Raw genomic sequence first — 25261 nt, forward strand, 5'->3', positions numbered from 1 at the left:
AATGAATGAATGAGAGCAGGACTGTGTCAAGGAAGGATGACTAGGTTTAGGGCAGATAGGAATTTTCGTGATCAGGAGAATGACAGCAGGGACAAGAAACACCGGAACTAGTTACCGCCACAGGCATCATATTAGCTGTATCGATAGAGAACCGTCTTCTGTCCATTAAGTTGCCTGGTTTTTCCCCAGGCTTTCCTTTCAGTATCAACAAGATTGTCTTCAGCACATGTGGGGCGACGTGTGGCTCGGAACCAGCCGCTTGCAGCATCAGGATCACAGTTCTGCGAACACAATGCCCCAGTCAGAACCAGAAGCTTTGCATGTTCGCCTTAATCCCGCGATAGGAGTCGAGAAGACTCTCTTAGTTCGACATCTTCCTGTAGTAAAAAAGACACTGGGGACAAGTCCCAAACAAACTAACATCCCCATTTCCAAGTGACCCCACTGAGTCTCTTGTCCTTGAAAACAGAGGAAGAATTTCAGTCACAAAAACACAGTCTGCAAGTCTGCAAGTTCATTTCCTACCGCTATTTAAATACCGGTGCAGCTCAAGGTCAAGAACTGAGTAGCCCATATTCTGCTCCTCCCACCTTGTGACCTTGTTTGTTCAGGGATGTTCGAATATTTAAAAACGGGTATGGAAACGCAACTTGATATATAAATAAATACACCCACTGGAAAAAAAATAGGTAGAAAAACTAAATGAATTCAAAAATTACATTTAGAAAATAAAATTCAAAGTTAAAAAATTAAAATGAAATGAATGGCTCAGAGGAACGAGCCATTTGCCAAACGGTACACATGTAATTAGTGACACGGATGTGACTAGGACCCTGGCCTCTCAACCTCCAGCCCCCCAGCCCCTCTCCCTACACACCTGGTGACCCTTCAAGGCTACTCTGTTGCCGATCTGAACAACTGCTATACCCCTTGTGCTGCTATATTCCTGATATCTTGTTAATCCATGCTGGGTTCTCTGCACTTAGCTTCCTAATATGGGGCCTGGTCCCACAGGACATGGCATAGCCAGTTCCCTAGAGCTCATTACTCAAGGGTTCTTGCCTCTTAGAACCATGCTTAAAAGCACAAGGACATCCCATCTCCCACTCGCGTCTCATTTCCTTATCTCTGGTCAGACCTCTAGCTGCTCTAGGTTTCTGATTTAGCTTAACGCCAAATCCCTGTCGTTTCTACCACAGTCTTCACCTACTATTGCACAAGACCTGCTGGTGACTATTTAATTAAGTTCACCTAACTCTAATGATCTTGCTTTCTGTACCTCCTCCGTACAAATTGTTTGTACTGGATTCACTGGCAACTGCCATCTTATACCCTGTGGGTATATTCCATTTCCTCAACCAAGTGCTTGAAGGCTGGTAATATTTTACACACAGTGGGTGCTTAGTTCCTGAGTGAGCAAATTATGGTGGCGTGACCATTTCTTGATGGTCTACTGTGTACCAGGTATTATGTGAGGATATAAATAACATACGTGATCTTTTTTAAGCCTTACAATCATCCTGTGTGATGCAAAAATAGATACTCTCAGAAGAAAAGGAACTGGACGTCACTTGTTCAGGTTTGTCTGACTCTGGACACTGCGGACAAACCCTTGCAGATGGGATGCAGGGGGGCGGCCTTACTTGTCTGCGGGTACTGGATAGTCCATCAGCTGAAAAATGACCTTCTTGGGTGAGGTGCGTGTCAGCAGGGTAATGACCCGCAACATAGAGGTCTGCATCTGATGTGGAGAATTTTCACACAGTTGCATATAAATAGTATCCACAATCTTAGACACCTGGAAAAGTAATTGCACAGGTTAACAAGGGTCTCCTGCTCCACGCTCCGCTCTAAATCAAGGCATTTCTTGGACGTCAGAATTCAGCGCTTCTCAGAATGACCAAGGCAGCAATTAACACACAGATTACTGCTAGTGGAAAGCATACTTTTATGTGTGACTACACAATGCAAAATATTTATTTAGATGAAGAATAAGCTTGTGCATTTATTGATAGTGGGGAAAGACCCATTTTTTAAAAAAATGTTTATTTTGGGAGGGTAGACTTTATTACATGATGTCATGTAATAAACATCAATATAGAAGCTCAATCTAGAAAACATACACATATATAATTCAAATCTTTTAAGAAGAAAGTCAAAATAATAGAACATAATAACAATGGAACCACATACTTCAAAATTTTTTTGCAATTAAAGAAGACTCGAATCTACACACTGGAGGGGTGAACTATGTGTTGGAAGAACGGCCCAGAATGGTAAACACTGACTCATAATCTTGCAAATTCAAATCCTAGGCCCCACATTAGCTTTATTTTCCCCCCTTTAACTCATGTTTGAATAAGGGGAGTTGGAGTTAGACCTGGGACTTTGTCTCAAATCAGTGGGTGTATATTTATCATCAGATTTTAGCCACCCAGATCACCTCACTTCTTATTTTGAACATACTCGTCAGAAATCAAACGCTGAGAAGTTGGAGGATGTCCATTTATATTCCACTGTGATTGCCTCATATACAATTCAATTATTCACGCATAACCCTCTACTCCAAAGGAAAGAAAAAGTTAGTGTTAAATAGTGCAGGGCATTTCTCCCAGCACATACACACCGAGGTGAACTTGAAATGAGAGACAGCCCATCATTATCTTCCGCATAGACCTCTTAACTGTTGGGTTTAGAACTTTTTCTTCTCATCCTCCTACTGCTACACATGCAGCATGCCCCTAAAACAAACCAGCTATGGTCCTGCGTGCTCACGGATAGAAATGGCGGTCTGCTTTAATCCTCCAGGAGAGCCTGACTGTGCTTGATTTATTTAGAGATTGTAAGGCATATACTCGGTATGTCATTTAGGGGATTTTCAGGGATAATTCTAGCCATATACAATTTGTCATTATAACTGATTTTAGAACCTAACTCTTTTTAAGACAAAAATCCACTGTATTAAGTAGTTCAATTGTTTGTGGGAGCCAGGATGTGGTGCTAAGTCGCTGAACCCCATTTTGTTGAGGTTTTTTTCTTTGTGTTTAATGATTTTATTGTGGCGTTGGCTGGTTTTACGCATCTAGTTTTCTGTTGGGCTTCTCCTCCTCTCCAGGGACTGGGAATGGCTTTATGTCTATTGCCTCCTTTTCGCACAGCATGAGAAGAGAACTTAATTTTGCCAAGGAAATAACTGTTGTCTCCCAGCTCTTCCCTTGGTTTCATGTGCTCCTTTCGGAATGCTGGATTGCTTCCGTCTGCCACAGCACTGGGAGTCCTACATGAATCGTTATTTCCCCTTTCCTGCTCTCTGTATTTGAGTACTAGCTCTTAGTTTATTGTTATCACACTGCCATGTCAGGAGAGGGAACTGGAGTTCCGCCCCCCTGTCGCCATCAGGGCTGGTGTCATGGGCATGTGACCTGTGTGTTTGCACAGGGTCCCACATTCAAAAGGTCCCTCACTTTGTTCAAAGCCCTGCTGTTGCCCTCTTGGTATTTTTCATAATTTTATCTTTGAGCTTATGTTTTGTAAGTGAAGTCCATGGCACAACGGAGCACGCATGTGGGCGGACGAGATGTGTGTAACACGTGAGTCAGCTGTGGTTCCTGCAGCCCCATTCACATGCAGTGTTCATGACACCCTAAGTTCCCAGAATTCCAGTGGACCCGTGATTTATAGTTCAGTGGGAAATCACAGCGAGTATAAGATAAGCATTTGGGCTGAAATGATAACATAGGAGGAAAGAGAAGGATGGGGCACTATAAACCCTTTTCCTTTCAGTCTTTCCTTACTCATCAGGAAGCTGAAGGTAGAGAGTGTGAATAGCATGTTTGAATGACAAGAAGTGAAATTAAAAAAATGGCGTTAGTTTTGTGTAGTATTTTCACTCTTCTGGTAAAATCACTACATTATTTTCTAAACTTTTCTGTATGCTTGAAATATTTCAAAAAAAAAGAGCCTCATTTGATTAAGGTGACATAATGATGCAATACCAAGAAATACATATGAAAAAAAAGTAAAATATATGCACGTATGAGCCATGAATTGCATTATTCTGTTGAGTTAAGTGCTCTTATATTTACACCTATAACTGGCATTACACAATGTAAAGATGGGTGGTAAAATTCACACTAATAATTTAAAATTTTAGATTTTTTTTTTACTTAGAAACACATTAAATAGAAAATAAAGCATCATGACAAATCGAGAGAGAGAGAGAGAGAAAGAGAGAGAGAGAGACTAGAGGAAAGGAAAAAACTTGATATGTTTGTACGTTTAATGGTACTTTCCCCCTATATTTTGAATAAGAAGCCTCCCATTTCATTTTGTACTGGGCTCACCAATTAGGTAGCCAACACTACAGCAAGCTGAGGGTCCTTGAAAACTTTCCTTAATGATTACATGGCTGATTTCAATTATAGCTGTACTATTTTATTGTTATTAATGTATTTCTTTTAAAAATGTGAAGCAAACGCAGCAAAGCATTATGATTTGGTATGCTTGATAGGTGAACGTTCACTACGTTATTTTCTAAACTTTTCTGTGTGCTTGAAATATTTCACAAAAAAAGAGCCTCATTTGATTAAGGTGACGTAATGATGCAATACCAAGAAATACATATGAAAAAAAAGTAAAACATAGAAAAAGAGGTAATAAGAGCACTTTAAAACATAAGCTCTGGCCAAGACATGGAAACAACCAAAATGTCCTTCAATAGATGATTGGATAAAGAAGATGTGGTGTATATACACAACGGAATACTATTTTGCGGTAAGGAAAGATGAAATAATGCAATTTGCAACAACTTGGATGGATTTTGAGATTACTGTGCTAAGTGAAATAAGTCAGAAAAAGTCGAGAATCATATGATTTCACTGATATGAGGTATATAAAAACTGAAAACAACAAAGGAACAAGACAAATGAAGGAACAAAAACTCCTAGACACAGACAATAGTTTAGTGGTTACCAGAGGGTAAGGGGGCAAGGGGGAGGTAGATGAGGGTAAAAGGGATCAAATATATGATAAAGGAAGGAGAACTGACTCTGGGTGGTGAACACACAATGTGATATACAGATGATGTATTACAGAATTGTACACCTGAAATCTATGTAACTTGACTAACAATTGTCACCCCAATAAACTTTAATTAAAAAAAAGGAAAGAAGCTCTGGGCACCACCCCACTCGTTGTCAAGTAGCTTACCATGATGACCTTGTAGACGTGGTATTCTAGGGTCAATCTCAGTATGGCGGCCGCCTGATGTGCGGTTGTTAAACTGGGTGAAGAGAGTTTCATCAAGAGACTCCACACAAAGTCAGTCAGCATGGGCGGTAGTAAGGCTTGTCCTACCCTCTGAAACCGAGAGAGAGAGCCATGACCTCAGGCCTTGCCTATGTCAATGTAAGAAAGACATCTAGCCTTAGACATCTCAGAGAAGCTTGAGGGCCAGGCAGGACCACGGGATGTTCACGGACTCTAGAACTTTTGCTGTCGTGGGCTTCATTAAAACATGTTAAAAATGGTAATTCACAATAAAGCATAATTTACAACTGTATTAGTATTAAGATGATTATAATTCATGCTGAATTATATATATATGTGTGTGTGTGTGTACATATATATATATATGTATATATATATATATGTATATTTATACTTTTTTCTTGAGTTTTAATGCAATTGCAACATTTTCATCTGGAGAATTTAGCTCTGGGGGCAGGCCAGGAAGAAGTGGAAAACCATAGCATTAAAATTAAGAGGAGCTGTAAACTATTGATTTTACCCCAACTCTTCTATTCAAATGTGAGAAATGATGGTGTACTGCTTCAGCTTTCGAAATGAGTTTGCTCAGCTCAGAAACAAGTGTGATCAGTAGAAGACGCAGGAGAGGGTGGAGTAAGAAAGACAGGGCCATTCAAGGATCTTTCCCAGAGAAGGATCAAGAAGCAGGAAGAGAAAGAGGGCCCATATGTCTACGACTGGGGCACAAAGCTACAGTTCAAACAATCCCTTTTTTCTGCATCCCCTTTAAAGACTTGGAACATGGCTCTTTTTGGTCAACAGGGAAGGACTAGGTCTGAGTGAGTGCGGTGGTCACCAGGCTCCCTCCTACTGGACAGAGGGGTGAGGGATGGTGTTCTTGGGATGCTGGGGATGAAAAGAGGGTCCCTGAGGCTTGGTGAGGTGGGCTGAATATCATAGTTTGCTTGATTTTGGAAAGATACACCATCGTGCAGAGGCATATTTAAGACCTCCATGTAGTATTTTTGACTATATTTTCACCATGTCCACATCTCCTCAGTCTCCCACAGTTCTGTCTATCTCAGCTGGTGCAGGGGAGGGCACTGCTTTATATGAGTAGTTTTAGAAGGAACCATAAGACTCTCCCAGCCTAAGAGTAGAGCTGGCCTGAAGGTGTTGGCTGACATGTTGAGTCCATGGGTGTGGCTAGAAAGCCATCCGTTGGACAGTCCTACCTGGGTTTCAGTGCTGGGTGACCCTTCTAGTGTGGAGAAGCCAGCGTACTTTGAAGAAGGTGAGGAAGTGTACAGAGTTACAGAGCCTCATTGTTTTCCCCGAGAGTTGAGTCAATGTAAAAACTGTTTATTTGGTACTGAGGTTTATTCACTTAAACTTTACAAAATGTTAATAGTTTTCATTTTAAAGCAAAAACAAAATGTAAATCACATTATGTTTGCTGAGTAAATTGTGACAATACGGAAAGCCTGTTAATTGGTGACTCCATTAATTTTGCTAAAACACCAGAAGTTCCTCATCTTTAACGATTTGTTAGCCAAACAGAAAGAAGCATAACAACTAGGAAGCGTGCATCTCATCTCATTTGTATTCTGTAAGGATTCAATTAAATAATATAAATCGGTGTATTCAGAAATCATAGGTATAATTCTTATTAATAGAAATGAAAAGCAGAGAGCTAAACATTCTATATATCATTTGCTTTTTGCTTCATTAAATTTAAAAATATGGAAAAATTATTGAAATATAAATTTTTATATTATTGAAATAAGTTGTCACTGAAAGTAATAATATACATATAAAAAAAATGAAAGCAAGTAATAATAAACATGAAACAAAAGCCATAAGATAAAATAAGGGCTAAGTTACCTGAGCAATGTTAGTTTTGTCTTGTAAGCTGTTGGGTAGGAACTCTGTATCAGAGGGCAAAAGCAGGAAGGAATGACTTTTGATTTCATTTTTTATGATATCCACTGTATTAAAGAAAAGAGTAAGTTTTTTAATTGATGACTGGTTCCTTCTATGACATTGCTATTTCCAGTTTCCTCTTCCTGCCCAATTCTGGAGATCTGAACTTTTCTGAATATTTAACATTCTGGTAATAGTTTTGTCACGTAAACTACAGAGGATGCCAAAAAAAAATGTATACACATTTTAAGAGAGGAAAACTGTATTAAAATTGTAATACTCAATATATACCGATAACAAAAGATGAATACAAGTCACGTTTGACTTCTGCAATTACAAGAGGTGCTCAAAGTGGTTACCATCAGCGTCCAGACACTTCTGATTACAGCAAACTACTGCTTGAGCAACATTGATCAAAGTGTCCACTTGTATACATTTTTTTGTCGCCCCCGATATTATGACTGCACCGACCCACAATTCATGAAGTGTTTGAGGCCTCTGTGAAATATGAATGAAGAACATAGATAATTTTAATAGGTTGACCAGATGTCAAATACATTTAGGCATCAAATGCATTGAAGTTCAGGGCACTGGAATAGCTACTGCTAAGTTGGAGAGTCTGTTGGTGGAAGAGCAGACTTGGAGGCATTTTGCCACTGGCTGGAGGAGTGACTGGTTTCATGGGAAAGCTCTCAATGAAAGCTTTAGGTGCAGGTGTCTTTAGTTCCAGAGAAGGTGGGTCTTAAATGAATTGTTTAACAGTTTTATAGCGATATAATTCATATACAACATACTTAAAGCCTACAATTTGGTAAGTTTTCATATATGTATATATTCATGGAAACATTACCACAGTAAAACAAAACACATTCATCACCTCAAAAAGTTTCCTCGTGTCCTTTTGTAACCCCTCACTCCTGCTCCCTGTACCCATTCCCTGATCCAAAGGTAATTATTGATCTGCTTTCTGTCAAGCTTGTATTTTCTAATTTTATAGAAGTGGAGTCATATAGTATGTACTCTCTTATTGTTTGGCATCTGTACCTTGGCAGAATTATTTGTGATTCATCCATGCTGTTGCAGGTATCAATCCTTCATCCCTCTTGACTAATGAATACCATTCCATTATATGTATAGATTAATACTGTCATCTGTTTATCCACTTGACTGCTGAGGGACAATTGGGTTGTTTCCAGTTTTTGGCTATTGCAAATAAAGGTGCTACCTATCAACCTTCATGTACAAGTTTTTTTTTATGAATATTTGTTTTAATTTTTCCTGGGTAAATACTAAGTTGTGGAATGACTGGATCATTCCATGCACATGGAACATCATGTGCATGGTAGATGTGCATTTAACTCTCAGGATATTGCTAAATTATTTTCCAGCGTCGCACCATTTCACATTTCTTCTTGCAATGTATGAGAGTTCCAGTTGCTTCCCATCTTTAATAATACATGGTATGGTTAGTCTTTTCAATTTTAGACATCCTAATGGGTGAGTGGTGGTATATCTCATTGCAGTTTTAATTCACTTTCTTTTATGACATTATATTTGACATTTTTTGATGTGCTTCCTTGCCATCTGTACTTTTTTTGGTGAAATGACTATTCAGATCTACTCTTACTTTTTTTAATTTGGTTGTCTGTTTTCGTATTGGATTTTGAGTGTCCTTTTTCAATTCTTGGTACAAAGCTTTTATCAGATATGTAACTTGCAAATATGTTCTCCCAGTCTGTGGCTTACTTATTCTCTTAACAGTTTCTTTCAAAGGGCAGAAATACTTAATTTAGCTTTTTTTTTCATTTATGAGCCATGCTTTTGGTGTTGTATTTGAGAAATCTTTGCAAAATCCAAGGTACAAAGGTTTTTTTTTTCTAGTTTCATCGTTTTAGGTTTTACATTTAATCCTGTGGTCCAATTTGAATTAGCCTTTGTATATGTATGAGATATAGATCAAAGTTCGTGTTTGCACATAAATAAACAAGTTTTAAAAATTAAATTTATTTAGGGTGACATTGGTTAATAGCACCATACAAATTTCAAGTGTACAATTCTGTAATACATCATCTATATATTGCATTGTGTGCTTACCACCCAAAGTCTAGTCTCCCTTTGTAACTATATGAAATAGCCAAATATTTTTTAAAATTTAAATTTTAATAAATATAAATTTATCCTTTTCCCGCTGAATTTGACTGTGTCAAATTTGACTGAATTTGACATATATATAACTATATAGCTATGTATAACTACATATGTACACATATATGTGTATGTATATATATATATATATATATATATATATATAATTTCTGGACTCTATTCAGCAGAAGGTCGAATAGAAGTAATGACAGTGCACATCCTTGACTTTTTCCTGATCTTTTGAGAAAATCATTCAGTATTTCACTATTAAGTATATTAGCTGTAGGTTTTTCATAGATGTACTTTAGCCGGTAGATGAAGTTCTCTTGTTATTCCTAGTTTTCTGAGAGTCATTGGTTTTTTTTGTTTAATGAGAAATAGATGTTGAATTTTGTCAAATGCTTTCTCTGTATCTACTGAAATGATCATATAGTTATCTTTTTTCATCTGTTAATATGGTATGTTGCATTGGTTGATTTTAACATGTTAAATTGATGTTTCACTCCTGGAATAAATTCTACATGGTCATGGTATACTATTCTTTCTATGTAGTGTAGGATTTAATTTTCTAAACTTGTTAAAAAAATTTTGCATCTAGGTTCTTGAGGGACATTGGTCTAGTTTTTGGTTGTTTTTAATTTTTTTATAACGTCTTTATGTGATTTGGATATCAGAATAATTTCTGTGTCATAGAATGAGTGGGTAAGTGTTCCCTTATCCTCACATTTCTGCAAGAATTTGTATAGAAGTGGTGTAATTTCTTCCTTAAATGTTTGCTGGTGTTTTCTTTGTACATCCGGGGTTTTCTTTGCAGGGAGACTTTTTAACTACAGATTCATTTTCTTTGATAGATAGAGGATATTTGGGTTATTTATTTCTTCTTGAGTGAGCATAGGAAATTTGTGTCTTCAATGACTTTAACTATTTAAGTTGTTGGCATAAGCTCATTCATAATATCTCTTATTATTATTTTAATACCCCTACAGTTTTTAGTGCTATCATGTCTCATGTTCCTGATATTGTTAATTGATGTCGTCTCTCTAATCCTCCTTCCCATCCCTATCTTTTCAAATAATCTGCTGTTGGTTTTATTGCTATTCTCTTATTGTTTTTCTGCTTTCTATTGTTATTGGGCTTTGTTCTGATCTCAGTAACCGATTCTTATAACCCTTAGAAGAGAAGGTGACTCTTTCTTACCATTCTGACACTGTGCAATGCTGAGGAGGTGATGCATTCCCAAAGATGCTTGTTGTGTGATTGATGGATCCATATGGGAACATAGAAGAGACAGTTCTGCTGCCAGGAGCCCCAGACATGGAGCATCCACACTTGGCTAATGGAAATGAGGGAGAAAAATGCACTGCAGAGTCAACATTGAACGTCTGCCTCTGAACCTCCAATACAGTTTAATTGAAGGGACAAATTTTCTTTGGGTGAAAAAGTTTCTTCATCCTGGTAGGCACATGAGTCATGTAATAGGAATAGCAGTTGGAAATATTTCTGTAGAGTACGAATGATAGTCAGGCTTGTTGAATAGGACAAGAGCCTCTGAGACTCTGGAAGACATAAGCTAGAGTAATTTATGAAGAAAAAAGTCTTTATGCATTTATGCATTGAGTGGACAGTACCTGAGACCAGAATTGGGAGTTACATTGAGTTAGAGGAGGACAGAACACATCATTGATTACGTGTCATAGAGATTCAACAACCAGGCAGGCGGGAAGCTCAGCTTTTAATTGATTAACACTATTTTTGAGTTTTTAAATATATTTATCTCCCCACTCCCATGAATTTCACTGACTTAACCACCTTTAGAAGACATTATTTAAAGAGCAAGGTTAAGTATTTAACTTAGTAAAGTTCTTCGCTTTCATGACTATGCTAAGCTGTGTCCATGTTCTGGAAAGTACTGGTATGCTTCCCCCTGGTGGCGGAAGCAAACATTGCAGAACAGACTACTAGTTTACCCCGGCTTGGCTTCTCCAACCTATCTCAGTTGTAGGTAGGGACCCTGCCTCGCTTGTGAATTTACACATTTATTCTTTCACAGCTGAGGGGTGGGATGTGTGCAGGGGACAATGAACTTGACGACTGTAATTGAAAGAGGCTGAGCATACAGTATCCATAGAGTGAGAAATGTTTATAGATTGCAGAAAAGGCAGGCAATGGTATCATTGAAAAGAGAACATCTCGGTCAATATTGGCAATTGTGAGATACCTAGTTCTTCTCCACTTGAACGGCAGCAATGAAAAAGTCTAAGAATACCCCAGTGTTTGTGAAGGTGTGAGGAAATGGGCACCCTCATATTTATAAGAGGGCACAATGGAAGACAGTAGTGCATTACTAAACTTTAATCTATTATTAAACTTTAATCTATTCAACAGATCCTTGGTCTGTTATCTTTCTGAGCATTTCTAAGTACATGCTCACATACTTGCACAGCCATGACCATTTTTTTTTATTGTTTGAAGTAGGAAAACACTAAAATATACCAAAATATTCAGTTGAAATGTCCACCAGCTGAAGAATAGTTAAGTAGGTTATCATCTATTAAAATTATGGAGTATATGCTGTGGTTAAAAGAATGAAATGAATCTGTGAAATATCTGTAGGGCATATTATTCAGTGAAAAAAAGCATATTGCAGGACCATAGGTAAATACGATATATAATAACTTTAGTAAAGGAACACTAATAACAAAGCTATATGTCTCCCTCTTTGCAGGTGTATGTGGGTGTGTTTGAAAGCTGTTTGGCAGGACACACATTGCCCGACATGGCTAAGAGAGGTTGGGGGTGGAGAGGATAGTAAAGGAAGACTTCAGCTATGTGTCTATCATGTTTTCCAAGGAAAATACTCAAGAATTACATGTGTACATTTAAAATAAACAATGGTTTAAAAATACTTTAGAAAAAGGAGAAATAAGAAGGAAAGTAAGGATGCAAGAACTTATACATTTGAAAATAACACTGATTATGGTCCCCAGAGGAGAATCCAGAGTCAGCCAAAACCTGGTTTTGACACACTTACACTGTTTGTGTAAAGCATGAGACATCTTAATCAGCTGTTTGAGAAATTCTGTTCTGATGGACATAAAGTCGTATAGGATATTGACTCCTTTGTCTCAATGTCCCAACCCACCAGCACAGTGGTACCAAGCAGGTATCTGGTGCTCTCGAGACCCAAGTCTTGGAAAACAGCAGTGCCAAGATGCAGTCTGTAGGAACAGGTGACATGGTGACACTCTGTGACTTACGTAGCTTTTCACTGTCTTGGATGCAAAGCTGAGCACCCTGCCGATGATCACCAGGACCTTCTCCTGCAGGTAGGAGCTGTCCTCACTCATCCACACGATCATTTCCTGTTGAAAACACGAGAGTCTTCCTAGAACCACGGCGTGGCCATTTCCACCAACAGTGGAAACGTCAAGTGTCACCACGGTCTTCTGATTATTTTACACCTAATGTATATTTATTTCAAAATTACACAACAACGAGCTAGTATACTACAGTCTACTGGTATACCCCTTCCTCTACCGTACTGACTACACCAGGGTTTCATTTCATTTAATTCTATCCAACAAGTCTTTACTAACATCCACGGTAACCGTCATGTTGCCAGGCATCATAAAAAGTTTAATACGAGGCTATGAGGAGATCATCAGCTGCTTCCCCTCCTCTTTTTCTTTCAAAATACATATTCTTTTTTAAAAAAAATCACAGGATATGATTTTCAGCTCAAAAAAATTAAAATGTTATCTGATCCTGAAATGTCGTCTTATCCCAGAATTTTCTTTCCAAATTCACCACCCAGATATTTTCTGGCTCATGGTTACAAAGCACATTCCTGGAGGTGGCTTGGTTAAGAAATTCTTGCTAAGTTTTACTCAGATCTGTCTTGCTGTAACGTCTGTCCATTTGTCCTAAATCCTCAGATACAGGGACATATGGACAGTCATGGGAAGAGGAGAAGACTGTTTGCCTCACATGCCAACCACCATTGACAGACTTCTTAAGGCAGTGTGTTGGAGTCCGTAGTACTTATGCCAGTGGTGGTGGCCAAATGTCTTTTCCTTCACTTGTTCCCCCTGTTCTGAAGTTCATTTCCTAGAGCAGAAGAGTCTCTACATCTCAAGGGGGTCAGCCTGTGCCTTTTCCAAGAGCGGGGGCCAGTTCATTTTGAGAACCAGGAGAGTTTCTAGACATGGTAGGAATAAGAATAAGGTGGTTACGTAACAGGTCCCTATGTTAGCTCCTATACTCACTGGCTTTGCCCATATCAGCGCTCCTTTCTGCTTCCATTCCCTTCTCTGCAAAATGGGAGCAATCATAGTAACTTCCTCCAAGGGTTAAATGAGATAACCCACATATATACTTATGAAGTGTTCGGCTTAGTGCCTCACATCAAATAACGCCTTGATCAGTTGCATGGGGAGAGGGTTGTAATCCTGGGGTAATGATAACTACGTTGAAAGGTGGTGAAGTTAAAATTTTAAAAATGCACAGAAAACATTTGCCTCAAATTAGGTACAAACTAGCTCAGCATATTTCATTGTCCATCATACTCTTTCTTGTCCTCATGGACGCCAATGTGGCTTCTTTACTTGAAGGTATTTTATGATTTGGACAACCCCTGGATGCTCCTAGTAGTCAATCTGGTTTTCCAAAATTTCCAGACAGCTGCCCCCTGGTGGAGTCATGTTGGGAATGCAAAAATTAAAGACCAGAAGATGTCCAGACAAGTCTTCTGTCTCTGGCTGGGACATTAAAAACACAGTGAGGTCTTGGATGTGAAAGTGAGGTTTTGGACGGTGGTTAGACTTTCCTCCAATACCATGGTACGGATGAAGATAGAATGCTCACAGGATTCCCTGGCCCCAGAGTTGTTGGGGAAGAACGTGCATACAGACACTGTCATACTAGGGCCCCTTGGTACATGGACCCGGAGGTGGTTTAGGCCAGCCATCCCATTCTCTGCTGCCCCTTGTTGTGCTTGCATACTTGACTTCTCAAGACACTTCTCAAGTGTCTGTTGATGCCATCCTCTGGAACTCAAACAAAGGGAAGGGATTTGATTTGGGGGATAATCACACACCTTGGGAGGAAGAAAAATTTGTTCAGCCACTACGCATTTGGAGGAGATAGAAGTATGACATGTGGGAGATACAAAGGGAAGTGTGCTCTTTAGATTTATGACAAGAAAACAAAATTCCTCATTTCCCCTTGACTTTACCTTTAAGATGTTCAGTTTGTAGAGGTCTTTAGACACTAAGATCAGAAGAGTGTTCTCGAATATGTGTAAAATAGTGCGGTATAAATTCTGAAAGACAAAAACGTTACACAGCCAGCCAGCCAGCCAGCCATCCTCCCATATGCAAGGTCCTGAGTCTTCCCATAAACTGAAAGTCAGAAAGGAGAGAGGTAGCTATGGCGATGAGACCTCACCCAGTGCCACATGCCATGCATTGCTCCTGGCCCGTCCAGGGCCAGTGCACTGTACACCTTTGCCGATGGAATAGAGGTGCTGCTGACCTTATATTATGACCTTAATAGACGTGCTGCTGGTGAGGACCCTCCCCACCTTCACCTTTCTCTGCTCACATTTCCTTCTTTGCATCTTTACTTGGAAGTAACCTCCCTGTCCTTGCTAACCCGATGAACCCAAAATCCATTCACCTATTTGTTCCTATAAAACCTATACAGTCCCTTCAATCCCACGGGTGGTAGAATTCACAAGGAGTGCGGGGGTATAGATTAGTGCTGGGACGTCCATGAATCTGTGGTATGTACAAAGAGCGAGGGAGAAAACCACAAAGCCCATGACCTGTGGAGAGACCTTCCCGAGCATTGCTGTGGCTTCTCCTCGTGGAGAAAGGGAGCGAAATCCTACCTTCAGATCCTCCTCATCATCCTCTGTGCTGTTCCCCACTTCTTTCATTTCTTCAAGACTGGGGATAGCAAATACCATTTTAAAGGACGACCGTATTATTTCCAACTGAGTTTCAAATTGTACGACGGGATCCACAAAGCTGGCCAGAAGAAGATGTAATTATTATTGAGGAGAGAACAAATATAGCCTCACTTCAGTGGCTTTTTCTTATTGATAAGAGACAGTGTACTAGGAAATGAAGCCCAGCTTCTGGCTTTGTAGAACATGTGGCTTTTAAACAGTCTCATAAAAATGACAGTGGTGTTTTAAATATAAAGAAATGATGTGGTTTTTTTTGCATAAGTCATCTGTATTCGGTTATTTGGAAAACAGACTATTTTTCTCCATAGACATACTAATGTTAAGTGGTAACATTCCCAACCGAGCACACCAACCCATGCTGGGATGTAGGCAGTTGACATATATTACTGCTACATTTTTTTTCTAATTCATGATACTATGTTTCTCGCAGTTTAATATTTCAGATATTGGACTGTAACTTCCAATTGATGGCAAAAGAAACCCATCCATCAGCAGCTAGAAAGATAAATTGTGACATAGTAATTATTCCTTTGGTATGTGTAATCTGAATAAGAGTCCTTCCTGATCTTTTTTTTTTTTTTAATTTATTTTGAGGTGAAGATAATTGTTTTTTGAAAAGATGGTGCTCTAGATGGTAAGGCAGGAACTCTGGTGCTGGACTCAGAATCTCTTTCCTCTGCTGGACAAGACACTCTAAATATATGCACTCCAATGTTTGAAATAGGATCTCTTAGACTCTATTAGACAATTTTCAAATCTTGGAAAGACTGAAATGATCATGGGCTCTCATGGAATATCAGACTGAACAGCTGTCAAAAGTTTCCAGTAGAATTTTCAGTGGAAGGTATTTAACTTCCAGGGATCTATTTGGTGTAGGAAAATGCAAAATTATGATTTTGATGAAATAGAAAACAGTGTCTTTCATTGTACTTTGAAATCAGATAGCCAGTTCTGAAAAAAAGCTAAAATGGTCCAGGCCATGAACAAGCATTAGGAAAGGAGCATGATATTCCAATGCCATGGGTAACTGCTGATGGACAAGTGACCTTCCAATGTTAAATGTGAAGAAGACTGAGTCAGACATTGGCAATGCTAAAGAAGAAATTCACGTCCAAGTCTATGGGGCAACATGGGCAATGGTTAGCAAGTACACATTTTTTGGTCTACATATAATTTGTTTTCAAAAGAGCAGCTCTTAAATTACTAATGTGGGTTACAACAAGGGACGTCTTGGTTAAGTGGTGTCGTATGTTCCAGGATGTATAGAAAGGAACTGGAGAAGAAAGAAGAGACATTCCTCACTAAATTACAGTATGGGTTTGCTTTTGTTAAAATTTTGAGCTAAATATTTGTTTCCAAGTTTGAAGTGCAGTGAGAAGTAGACCAAATAAATAGACTAAAAAAATTACTTGGGAGTTTTTTTTATGACGCAGGAAGTTTTAGATAAAAACTAACAAACAAAGGCAATATGTATTTTCACAAGTATAATTTCAAGAATCGCAATTGAATAAAAGAAAGTAAATGTCTCTTAATGAAAACATGGGGAAATTATATTAAAATATGATCAGAAGCAAATCCGAAGGCGATATTAATATGATACAATGTTTAATTCAAGTCAAAGAGTATTGAGAGAGATATATACAATTACTACAAAGTAATAAAAGGCATGATAATATGAACTATCCAAAGTAATAAAAGGCATAATAATATGAAATATCCAAAATCACATAGAAATAAAATTAATATATTATTAAATAAAATTATTAAAATATATGTTATTAAATTATTATACAAGGAGAAATAGAAGCACAGTTATAGGCGATATTAAGCATTCAATTATCAGCATAAGGTAGGTAAAAATGAAAATTCTGCACAAGAAGAGGTTTTAAAATGTAATCAATAAGGAGGTACACTTATATACATATAATAAACTGTATTAAATGAGATAACAAGGATTATATTTTTAACTAATCATGGAATGCTGACAAATATTTATCATATGGCTTAGCCATAGAAAGTTTTAAAATATGAAAGGATATGTTTCATTCTATAATTACAATGAGAAGTCTATTTTTAAACTTAGAAGATTCAAAGTACTTAAAAATACTTGAATACTATCAAGAGTTTTTCTCATTTAAAATGAGAGAAAAATAGTAAACTAAGCATATTACTTAAGATTTTAAAAGGACAAAAAATATAATCACAGAAATGAAGGGCATAACCAAAATGAATACATTATAAAATGAGAAAAATGGGAAATCATAAGTGTGATGATCCTTACTGGCAAATTTAAATACACATTTAAAAAAGATAAAAGAGGAAGCAGAAACTAAATAATAATTTAGAAAGACTACATTAGTCAAAAAGAGAAGTTAGCTATTATATGGGTTTAATAGAAACAAATGAAATTAACTTATATTATTAAATTACATAGGTATACATGAAGATATAACGTGCATGAATCTTTATGGATCAAATATTTGAGCAAAATATGAAAAGCAAAATCTATAATGAATACAAAAATTTAAAGGAGAAATATTATGTGGGACATTGTAAACACATTTAGCTAGACAAATAAATTTTAAAATAAAATATGAAATGGGGATCCTAATCCAGGGTTTACCTTTCCATGAACCCTATAAAATAAGATGCAAATTTTGTTTATATGTGACTGTGTATTTTGTGGGTAAGAGTTCCCCACGTGTTAAAATAGGTTAAGAAGTCCTGATAGTGGGGCTTAAACACCAGGTGCAAGGAATTTTACCTGTTCTGCATGCATTGTTATCTAGGTACATCTTCACAGCAGCATGGAGAGGTAAATACCATTGTTGCCCTTAGTTTACAGATAAGGAATCTGAGGCTTAGAAAAGTTAAATAACTTCATCAGAATCACAAAATCTGTGAATGGGGGAGCTGATCTGACTCCCAAGTCTTCATGCTTAACCACTATTTCTTTTTTTGTAGCATCATTGTATAATTCTAGTTAATTCAGCTAGTCAAGACACACACACACACACACACACACACACCCCTCAAAAGAAAAAAATAAATGAGTTTATAAATCCAGAAAAATCACCAATGAGTGGAAATCAGGGATCTGGTTCTTCAAATCGAGTTATAATAAAAGACGATCTCAAAAATATTAACTATAATTTCATTTATGAATATAAGGTTTAAATTTTTAGAACAGTAATTTTTAAAAATAATAAAAGAATAGCATAATGCCACCAATCGTGGTTTGTCATTGGAATATAAAGGGGACCCCATGTTCTAAAAACTATTATCAATACATATCTTTTAATAGATTTAATAATAAAATAATTCTTTAATCAAACCTGAAAAAATATTTAATAAATCTCAACATCATTTTCTATGAAAAAAAGCTAAAATAGTTCCTTGGAAGGTTTTATTAAAACCAAGAAAGCACATTTTGCAAATTGAGTAGTGTATGTATTTTTGTGAAAAACAGGAACAACATAAGGGTTCAATTTCTTATTTTAAAATATTGTGTTAGCGTGTCTTGTCTTTCTAATAAGACATGATCTAATAAAAAAAAGTTCAGGAAGCTCAATCAAATACAGGACAAATATAACCCCACCCCCAAATTCCACTTGCATCTCAGTATGTCAGTGATTGCTTTCCAAACAATAAAATGAAAAAGAAACCGAAGTACAGCGTAATCTAAGAAATTTGTCTAGTAATGTGCAGAATCTATATTAAACGTGCTTCCAAGGAGGCATAAAACTTGAATAACTGGAAAGATATGTTTACAAATAGGAAGATTACTTATAAATGCCAATTGTTCTGAAATTATTTCACAAACTCTGAAATTGCAATTAAAATTTCAGAACATTTTCACCAGAAGTTGGTAAAACACAGTTACATTTCATTTGGGAAAATAAATTGGAAGGACTATCATAGATGACTTTGCTGAAAAAGATCAAGAAAATGTGAAAGATCTAGCTGTCAGATAATAGAATTTAAAACAGCAGTAGATCAAAAGAATATAGTGGTAGCACTGAAATAAAACTCTAAACAATGAAATAGAATAGAAATTCCTGAGAATATCCTAATATAGGAATAGCAAATACTGTTTTTCCCTATTTCAGGCCAAATGTCTCACTTACTTATCATGGCAGGAATTTTCATGTCAGGTCAAAATGCCATCCCATAAGCTGGTTTTTCTTTTTTTTTTTTTTCTTTCCACTTGAAAATTTTATTGAGATATTTGTAAATTCACATGCTATTGTAAGAACTACTAGACCTCTTATACACTCCACTCAACTTTCCCCAATGGTAACAGTCTCCAAAAGCTGTAGTTCAATACCATCACTAGAATATTGACATTGATTCGATCCACTGATCCTGTTCAGATTGCCCCAGTTTTACTCGTGCTATGCTCGTGTGTGTGTGTGTGTGTGTGTGTGTGTAGTTAGTTCATCACTCACAGAGGCTCACTTATCTCCCACTATTGTCAAAATCTTGAACGGCTCAGAACCCTTTAAACCCATAACCATTCCATTACACAGACACATACAAAAAAACATTCAAAGGGTTAAACATGGCTTTGGAAATGGAGCATTTTCAATAAGGATTATCTGTCTCAAGAGTGAGCAAACATGTTCTGTGACGGTCCAGAAAGCAAAAAAGGCTTTGCGGGCCTCTATCTGCCCATCTCCTCCATTGTAATGCAAAAGCCACTGAAGACAATACATGAATGAATGGGCCTGGTTGTTTCCCACCAAAGCTTCATTTATAAACCCAGAAATTTGGCCTTCCTAAAATATTTACATGTTATCCAATATTCCTCTTTTGAGTTTTTGCCCCAACAATATAAAAATGTGGAAAAAAAACCATTGTCTCTAAGGAGGTACAAAAATAGGAGCTGCAAAAACATGGGCCAAAGTTTGTTGAATTCAGGTCTGTGTGATGGAATTGTGAAGTATGAATTAAATTAGTTTCTAAATAAAAACAACTGTTATAAACTAAAGAGTAACAAAAATCAAATAACAAAAAGCTAGAAGATATTGAATATAACATTAAAGTGAAATGTAGAATTTATTTTTTATCAGCTATCATGCAAAAAAATTTAAAAGACTATCTGTGACTGTAAAATCAATTCTAAAAAGACAAAAGAAGATATAATTTAAAAAAACATCATGAGACGCCTACCAAATATATACCACCACTAAAATCCAAATAAACTGGCGAAGAAGATGAGCGAGTTCTCAGATATAGAAAACAAATACATAGACATATAGAAAATATTGAGTATGGCTTGTATTGAAAGTAATACAAATTAAAAGAACAATGAGATAACATTTTGAACCTATTATGTCAGTAAAATAGAAAAATGTTGGAATGTATGTAAATCTTTTAGGTAGCTAGGCTTTAAACAAGCATTTATTATTTGTACATTTCTTCTGGACAACAATTGACAGTATTTATTGAACGCTCGAGGAGGGATCATCCCATTTTCGTGAGTTCTGGTTTAGGGGAAGCAGATGTCACAACAAGACTTAGAGGTGCAAGAGGTTTCCAAGAGAAGGAGAGAAGGAAGGGAGAAGGAAGGGAGAGAGGAAAGAGGCTTGGACGGGACTGCAGGAAGTTCCAAGGACGGTTTGGCCAGGCAGACGGGGTTCCTCCGCCAAGTCACCCACTGGAGTTGTTTGTCCCACCATGCTGGGTCATCAGTGGGAAGAGTCTGCAGATGGGAGGCCTCAGCAAAGGTCCTGGTGGGTCTGCCCCGTAGACCTAATGGCTCTGCCGACCACTCAGGATCCCTACCCAGCACCAGGGCCTTTGCATGGCTGTCTGCCATCTCAATCAGTAACCTCCCTCACAGAAGGGTATTTCAAAGAAGTATTTCAGAGAAGATATAGTCTTTTACTTACAAAGACGATGATCACCATCTTGGTAAAATATAGTTTAGAAAGTTTTAAAATCGGGGACTATTATACTGCTGTGAAAATGAAAATATGACTACATGGAAGAATAAGCACTTAAGACAAAAGGCCAAAATGAAAACTATGACAGAAAATGGAGTGTGCCATGTGCTTATGGTTCTGCAATAATTAGCTGTAACACAATAGTTACCCATGTAATACAGAAAGATTGGGAAAGAACACAACAGAGGAATAACAGTTGTGGAGTTAGGATGGTGGAATTCGGAGTCATTTTTGCATTTTTTTATTTGTCACAATTGTGATTTCTCTCTATTACATTTTAAAGATACTCATTCAAGGAAATAAGAAAGAATTAGCTTACGATACCTGGAGTTTATGGACAGGATCATGGCTTGATGGCTTAAGATGCTGATGTATGCCTCCCACAGACTGGGAGCCGTAAGCTCCTGTAAGTACCAGGAAAAGAGAAGAATCCATAACAGACCTGTGAGACTCTTCACACATGTGTACTTCTCTCTTTTCCAGAGAGTACAGCGACCATATCAGGCTGCAATATAAACCCAAGAGTTCATGGAAGTGTTGAGACCAGGCAAACTGTAAGTTAGGCCCCACGACACTACATGCTATCCTTTTGCAGCCAGCCACTGTGCATATATAATTGGCATTTTCAGATAAAATTTGTGAGGAATGCTTTTTACCGGGTGCCCTTCTGTACACCATGGTATAACTGTGAAGTGCGATCTATTCCGTGTGGAATCTACCTATAAAAATACCAGCAGCGTGACTTAAGCCAACCTCACTGAAGTCTAAACTCTATAGAATGAGAGCCACATACAGGTCAAGGACAGCTGTTTAATAAAACTATTTCAGCTTCTCCATGAGCACCAATGGGATTCCATCAAGAATTCCCGGTTCTGTATTCAAGAAACTGGGGAACTCAAGAAAGCCTAATAGCAGAGCATCTCTTTTCTTCTGTGCCCTCCACTCGTGTTCATTTGAGCCTCTGTTGCAATGTCACTGTCTGTCATAGTCATTGGTGCTGTTGATAGAAATTCTGAGTCCCTACTTCTGAAATAGACCCAAGTTCTCTTTCAGGTACTGCTGTGTAATACTGTTTCTCAGGGGATTTACTTCCCCTAACGTACAGGCAATGCCTACTCCAGGATACTAGTCACCCTGCAAAGGCCCTCTGTTTGCTCAGTGCTGCCCGTCTGACTCCAGCATTGCATGCCTGTGGCATCTATGTTCTGCCCCTCTGGGATGTGCCAGCCACCTCGATGGATAGAGCCAGATGCCCGTCCATGAAGTCCCTGTAATGGACTGCATGTGTGTCCCCTCAAAAAGCATATGTTTAAGCCTAGCTAACCCCCAGTGTGATGGTGTGTGTGTGTGGGGGGGGTTTGGGAGGTAGTTAAGGTTGGATGAGGTCGGGAGGGTGGAGCCCCCTTGATGGCATTTGTGCCTTTATAAGAAGAGACGAGAGAGAGCTTGCTTTCAGTCTCTCTCCGCCTTATGAAGATGCAAAAAGGTGCTGTCTGAACCCCCAGAGGGGCGGACGCTCCCCAGACACTGAATTTTCCTTACTCTGACCTTGGGCTTCCCAGCTTCCAGGACTGTGAGAAACAGATTTCTGTTGCTCAAGCCCCCTAGTCTGTGGTATCTTGTTAAACCATCCCGAACTGACTAAGACAGTCAGATAAACTTCCTGATGGGGGTCTGAACCAACAATGGCATTTCCTGCTAACCATTAGCATGTCATCGTGACCTTCCGGGGACACAGCACGTGGTCTAACCCCCTGCCCCCCGGCCGTGCTCAGACTGCATGGTGGCAGAGAACTCATTCTCCTTTCTCGCAAATGTTTATATTCGTACCTACCAGTGATTCTTAACGACAGCAAACATGATTTTACTTAATCGTGAAAGAATAATTCTTTGCTAAGTTGCTTATTAGCATAAAGCATGTTATTATTATTAATAGAACATGAAACCTTCCATAAGGCAGACAACTCTCACTGGAACCTGGAACTCTAGTGGTGATTTGTCTATTTTGAAATAAGACATTTTTGTCCTTGTCGCCATTTTCATTCAATTTGGCCAGAAATTCCCTAGTCCCCATTTCTCGGGGCAGTGACTAACTGAACATGCTGTCTCTGTAAAAGCAACTTCTCTGGGGCTATTGCCTCACTGGCAACTTTTCTGATGGATCAGGTTTTTACTGGGCTTAGAGTCCTTGGACATCAGTTTGTGACACTTCAAAGCTGAGTCACTGGCTCCCAAGCGTGGCAGTGTATTAAGGGGCTGAAAAATACTGATTTTTGATTCCTAGGCCACACCTCCAGCGATGTGGATTCAATAGGTCTGTATTCAAGACTGGATATCCGTGTTAATAAACAAAAAACCTTTCGGGCGGTTCGGATGTGCAGCCACGATTGAGAAGCGCTGCCTAAGTGAACTCTTTCCACTCAGTCCTGGAGCTTCCGGGCACAGCAGCCCGTGGTCATTGAGTTGATCTGCATTTAACATGGACCTGCGCTCCACCTTTGTGAGCTAGCTTCTCGGCTTCATGGAGCCAAATTTGTCGCTCCAAGTCCATCACCGGGTTATTGCTCTGCTCTATTCCTTTCACATCACGGCTTTTGGTGACTCCCTGGTTTGCAGCATCTCCCTTCCTTGCCGGAGGCCTGCTGTCACCTGTGCCATATCCCAGCTAATGTTTATCTACCCGAAAAGCCCGCACACGCGTGGATAAGCAACCAGGGGTGCTAGCTTATGTAAACTGGTTCTCCAGTGACGTCATTCTAGGAAGGTATAGGACTTAGCCAGAAAGGTCAGCTGCTTTCTCCAGTTAGGCTTTTTGTGATTGTGCAGAATAGGTAACACGCTCACCAGGGTGCCCAGAAATTCTTCAATGCCTCCTCTGGGCGGTAGGATCGTCATTCTCGCTTTAACTTCTATTCTGGGGCTACGTTCTCTTTTATCTCATTTTCAGTTGCTATGGATTTTCATTTGACACCCACAGGAAATGATAAAATGGTCTCAATCCTGGGAATCTGTCCTTTGTATTATGTTTCCTAATGCTGGGTACAAGGACCAGTGTGGTGGACCTTAAGCTTCCGTGTTTATCATGTTGGCTTTTTTCTCTAAGCTGATTCTCTGCTTTTCATATATATCGTATATCAATGGCATTTTTGTTCAATGCCTGTTGTCATTGTTGGCCAGAAAAATTGGAGCCGTGCCAATTTGACGAGTTCATTAAGTCTCAGGTGTGTCAAACCACATGCATCTAATGTGTGTTTCTGATGCCGCCTTAGCTTGGGGGCAATGGGATTATCATAATAATCGCCATTCAGAGGGAATTTGAATTCTCTTCTAGGAATTCCCAAACAATTCTGGGAATACTCACAGGGAACCGTGGACTTGGTGCTCTAGAATGTTCTGTGAGTCTGCACCTTTTCCTTCATCTCTAGATCACCAGAATACCTCCTTTCTCTGACAATGGCAACTTACCACACAGTGGGGACAGATGGGGCATCTGGACTGAGGGCATGTACATGCAGTGCCCTCCCTCGTAGGCTTCCCGTGTGTGCTGGCGCCTTCCTGAAGTAGTGAAACTGCTGCTGCTGAGGCTTTCACGTCCCCACCAACCTGGCCAAGGCCCGACGTTGAGAGAGCGGAAGGCTACACCCCGAAGGAAGCCACCCACCACCCCCAAAGATAGTTAACTTATTTTCCACGACTGCAGAAGTCACCAGAGCCCACGTAACCACACTCTGCACTCTCTGTATTAGTTCTTCCAGTTGTGCTTGTTCTTATAGCGCCTCTTTAGGTACAAAGGCATAGTTGGACCCGGCAATGAAACTTATATTGTCTATAGAAGCGTCTCTTTGAATGAACTTCTAAAGCATTGTATCGTATTTAGTTAAACATTGAAAGAAGTAATGCACACACACACATACATGCAGAGTACAGAAGGGTGAACAGTGGACAGAATCCCTACATCTTCCCACCACCTCCAGCTCCCAGGCCCTCATTCCCATCCTAGAGTCTGCTGTTGAGGCTGGTTTCTCAT

General features: G+C 38.7%; 1 protein-coding gene across 1 annotated transcript in view; it reads right to left on the bottom strand.

Moving 5' to 3' along the window:
• Positions 1–24129, bottom strand: part of MROH9 (maestro heat like repeat family member 9) — a gene marked incomplete at both ends in the record, with an annotated part of 51178 nt that extends 27049 nt beyond the window's left edge. Inside the window, 10 exons of the mRNA XM_081026205.1 lie at positions 116–281; positions 1644–1798; positions 5209–5358; positions 7132–7235; positions 10513–10648; positions 12573–12677; positions 14549–14635; positions 15206–15344; positions 21559–21638; positions 24079–24129. Of these exons, the coding sequence (XP_080882331.1) occupies positions 116–281; positions 1644–1798; positions 5209–5358; positions 7132–7235; positions 10513–10648; positions 12573–12677; positions 14549–14635; positions 15206–15344; positions 21559–21638; positions 24079–24129 (1173 nt within the window). The remainder of the gene's footprint in view (positions 1–115; positions 282–1643; positions 1799–5208; positions 5359–7131; positions 7236–10512; positions 10649–12572; positions 12678–14548; positions 14636–15205; positions 15345–21558; positions 21639–24078) is intronic.
• Between the last annotated feature and the right edge of the window lie 1132 nt (positions 24130–25261).

This window comes from Rhinolophus hipposideros (assembly GCF_964194185.1).
Source record: "Rhinolophus hipposideros genome assembly, chromosome: 19".
In the NCBI taxonomy this organism is placed as follows: Eukaryota; Metazoa; Chordata; class Mammalia; order Chiroptera; family Rhinolophidae; genus Rhinolophus; species Rhinolophus hipposideros.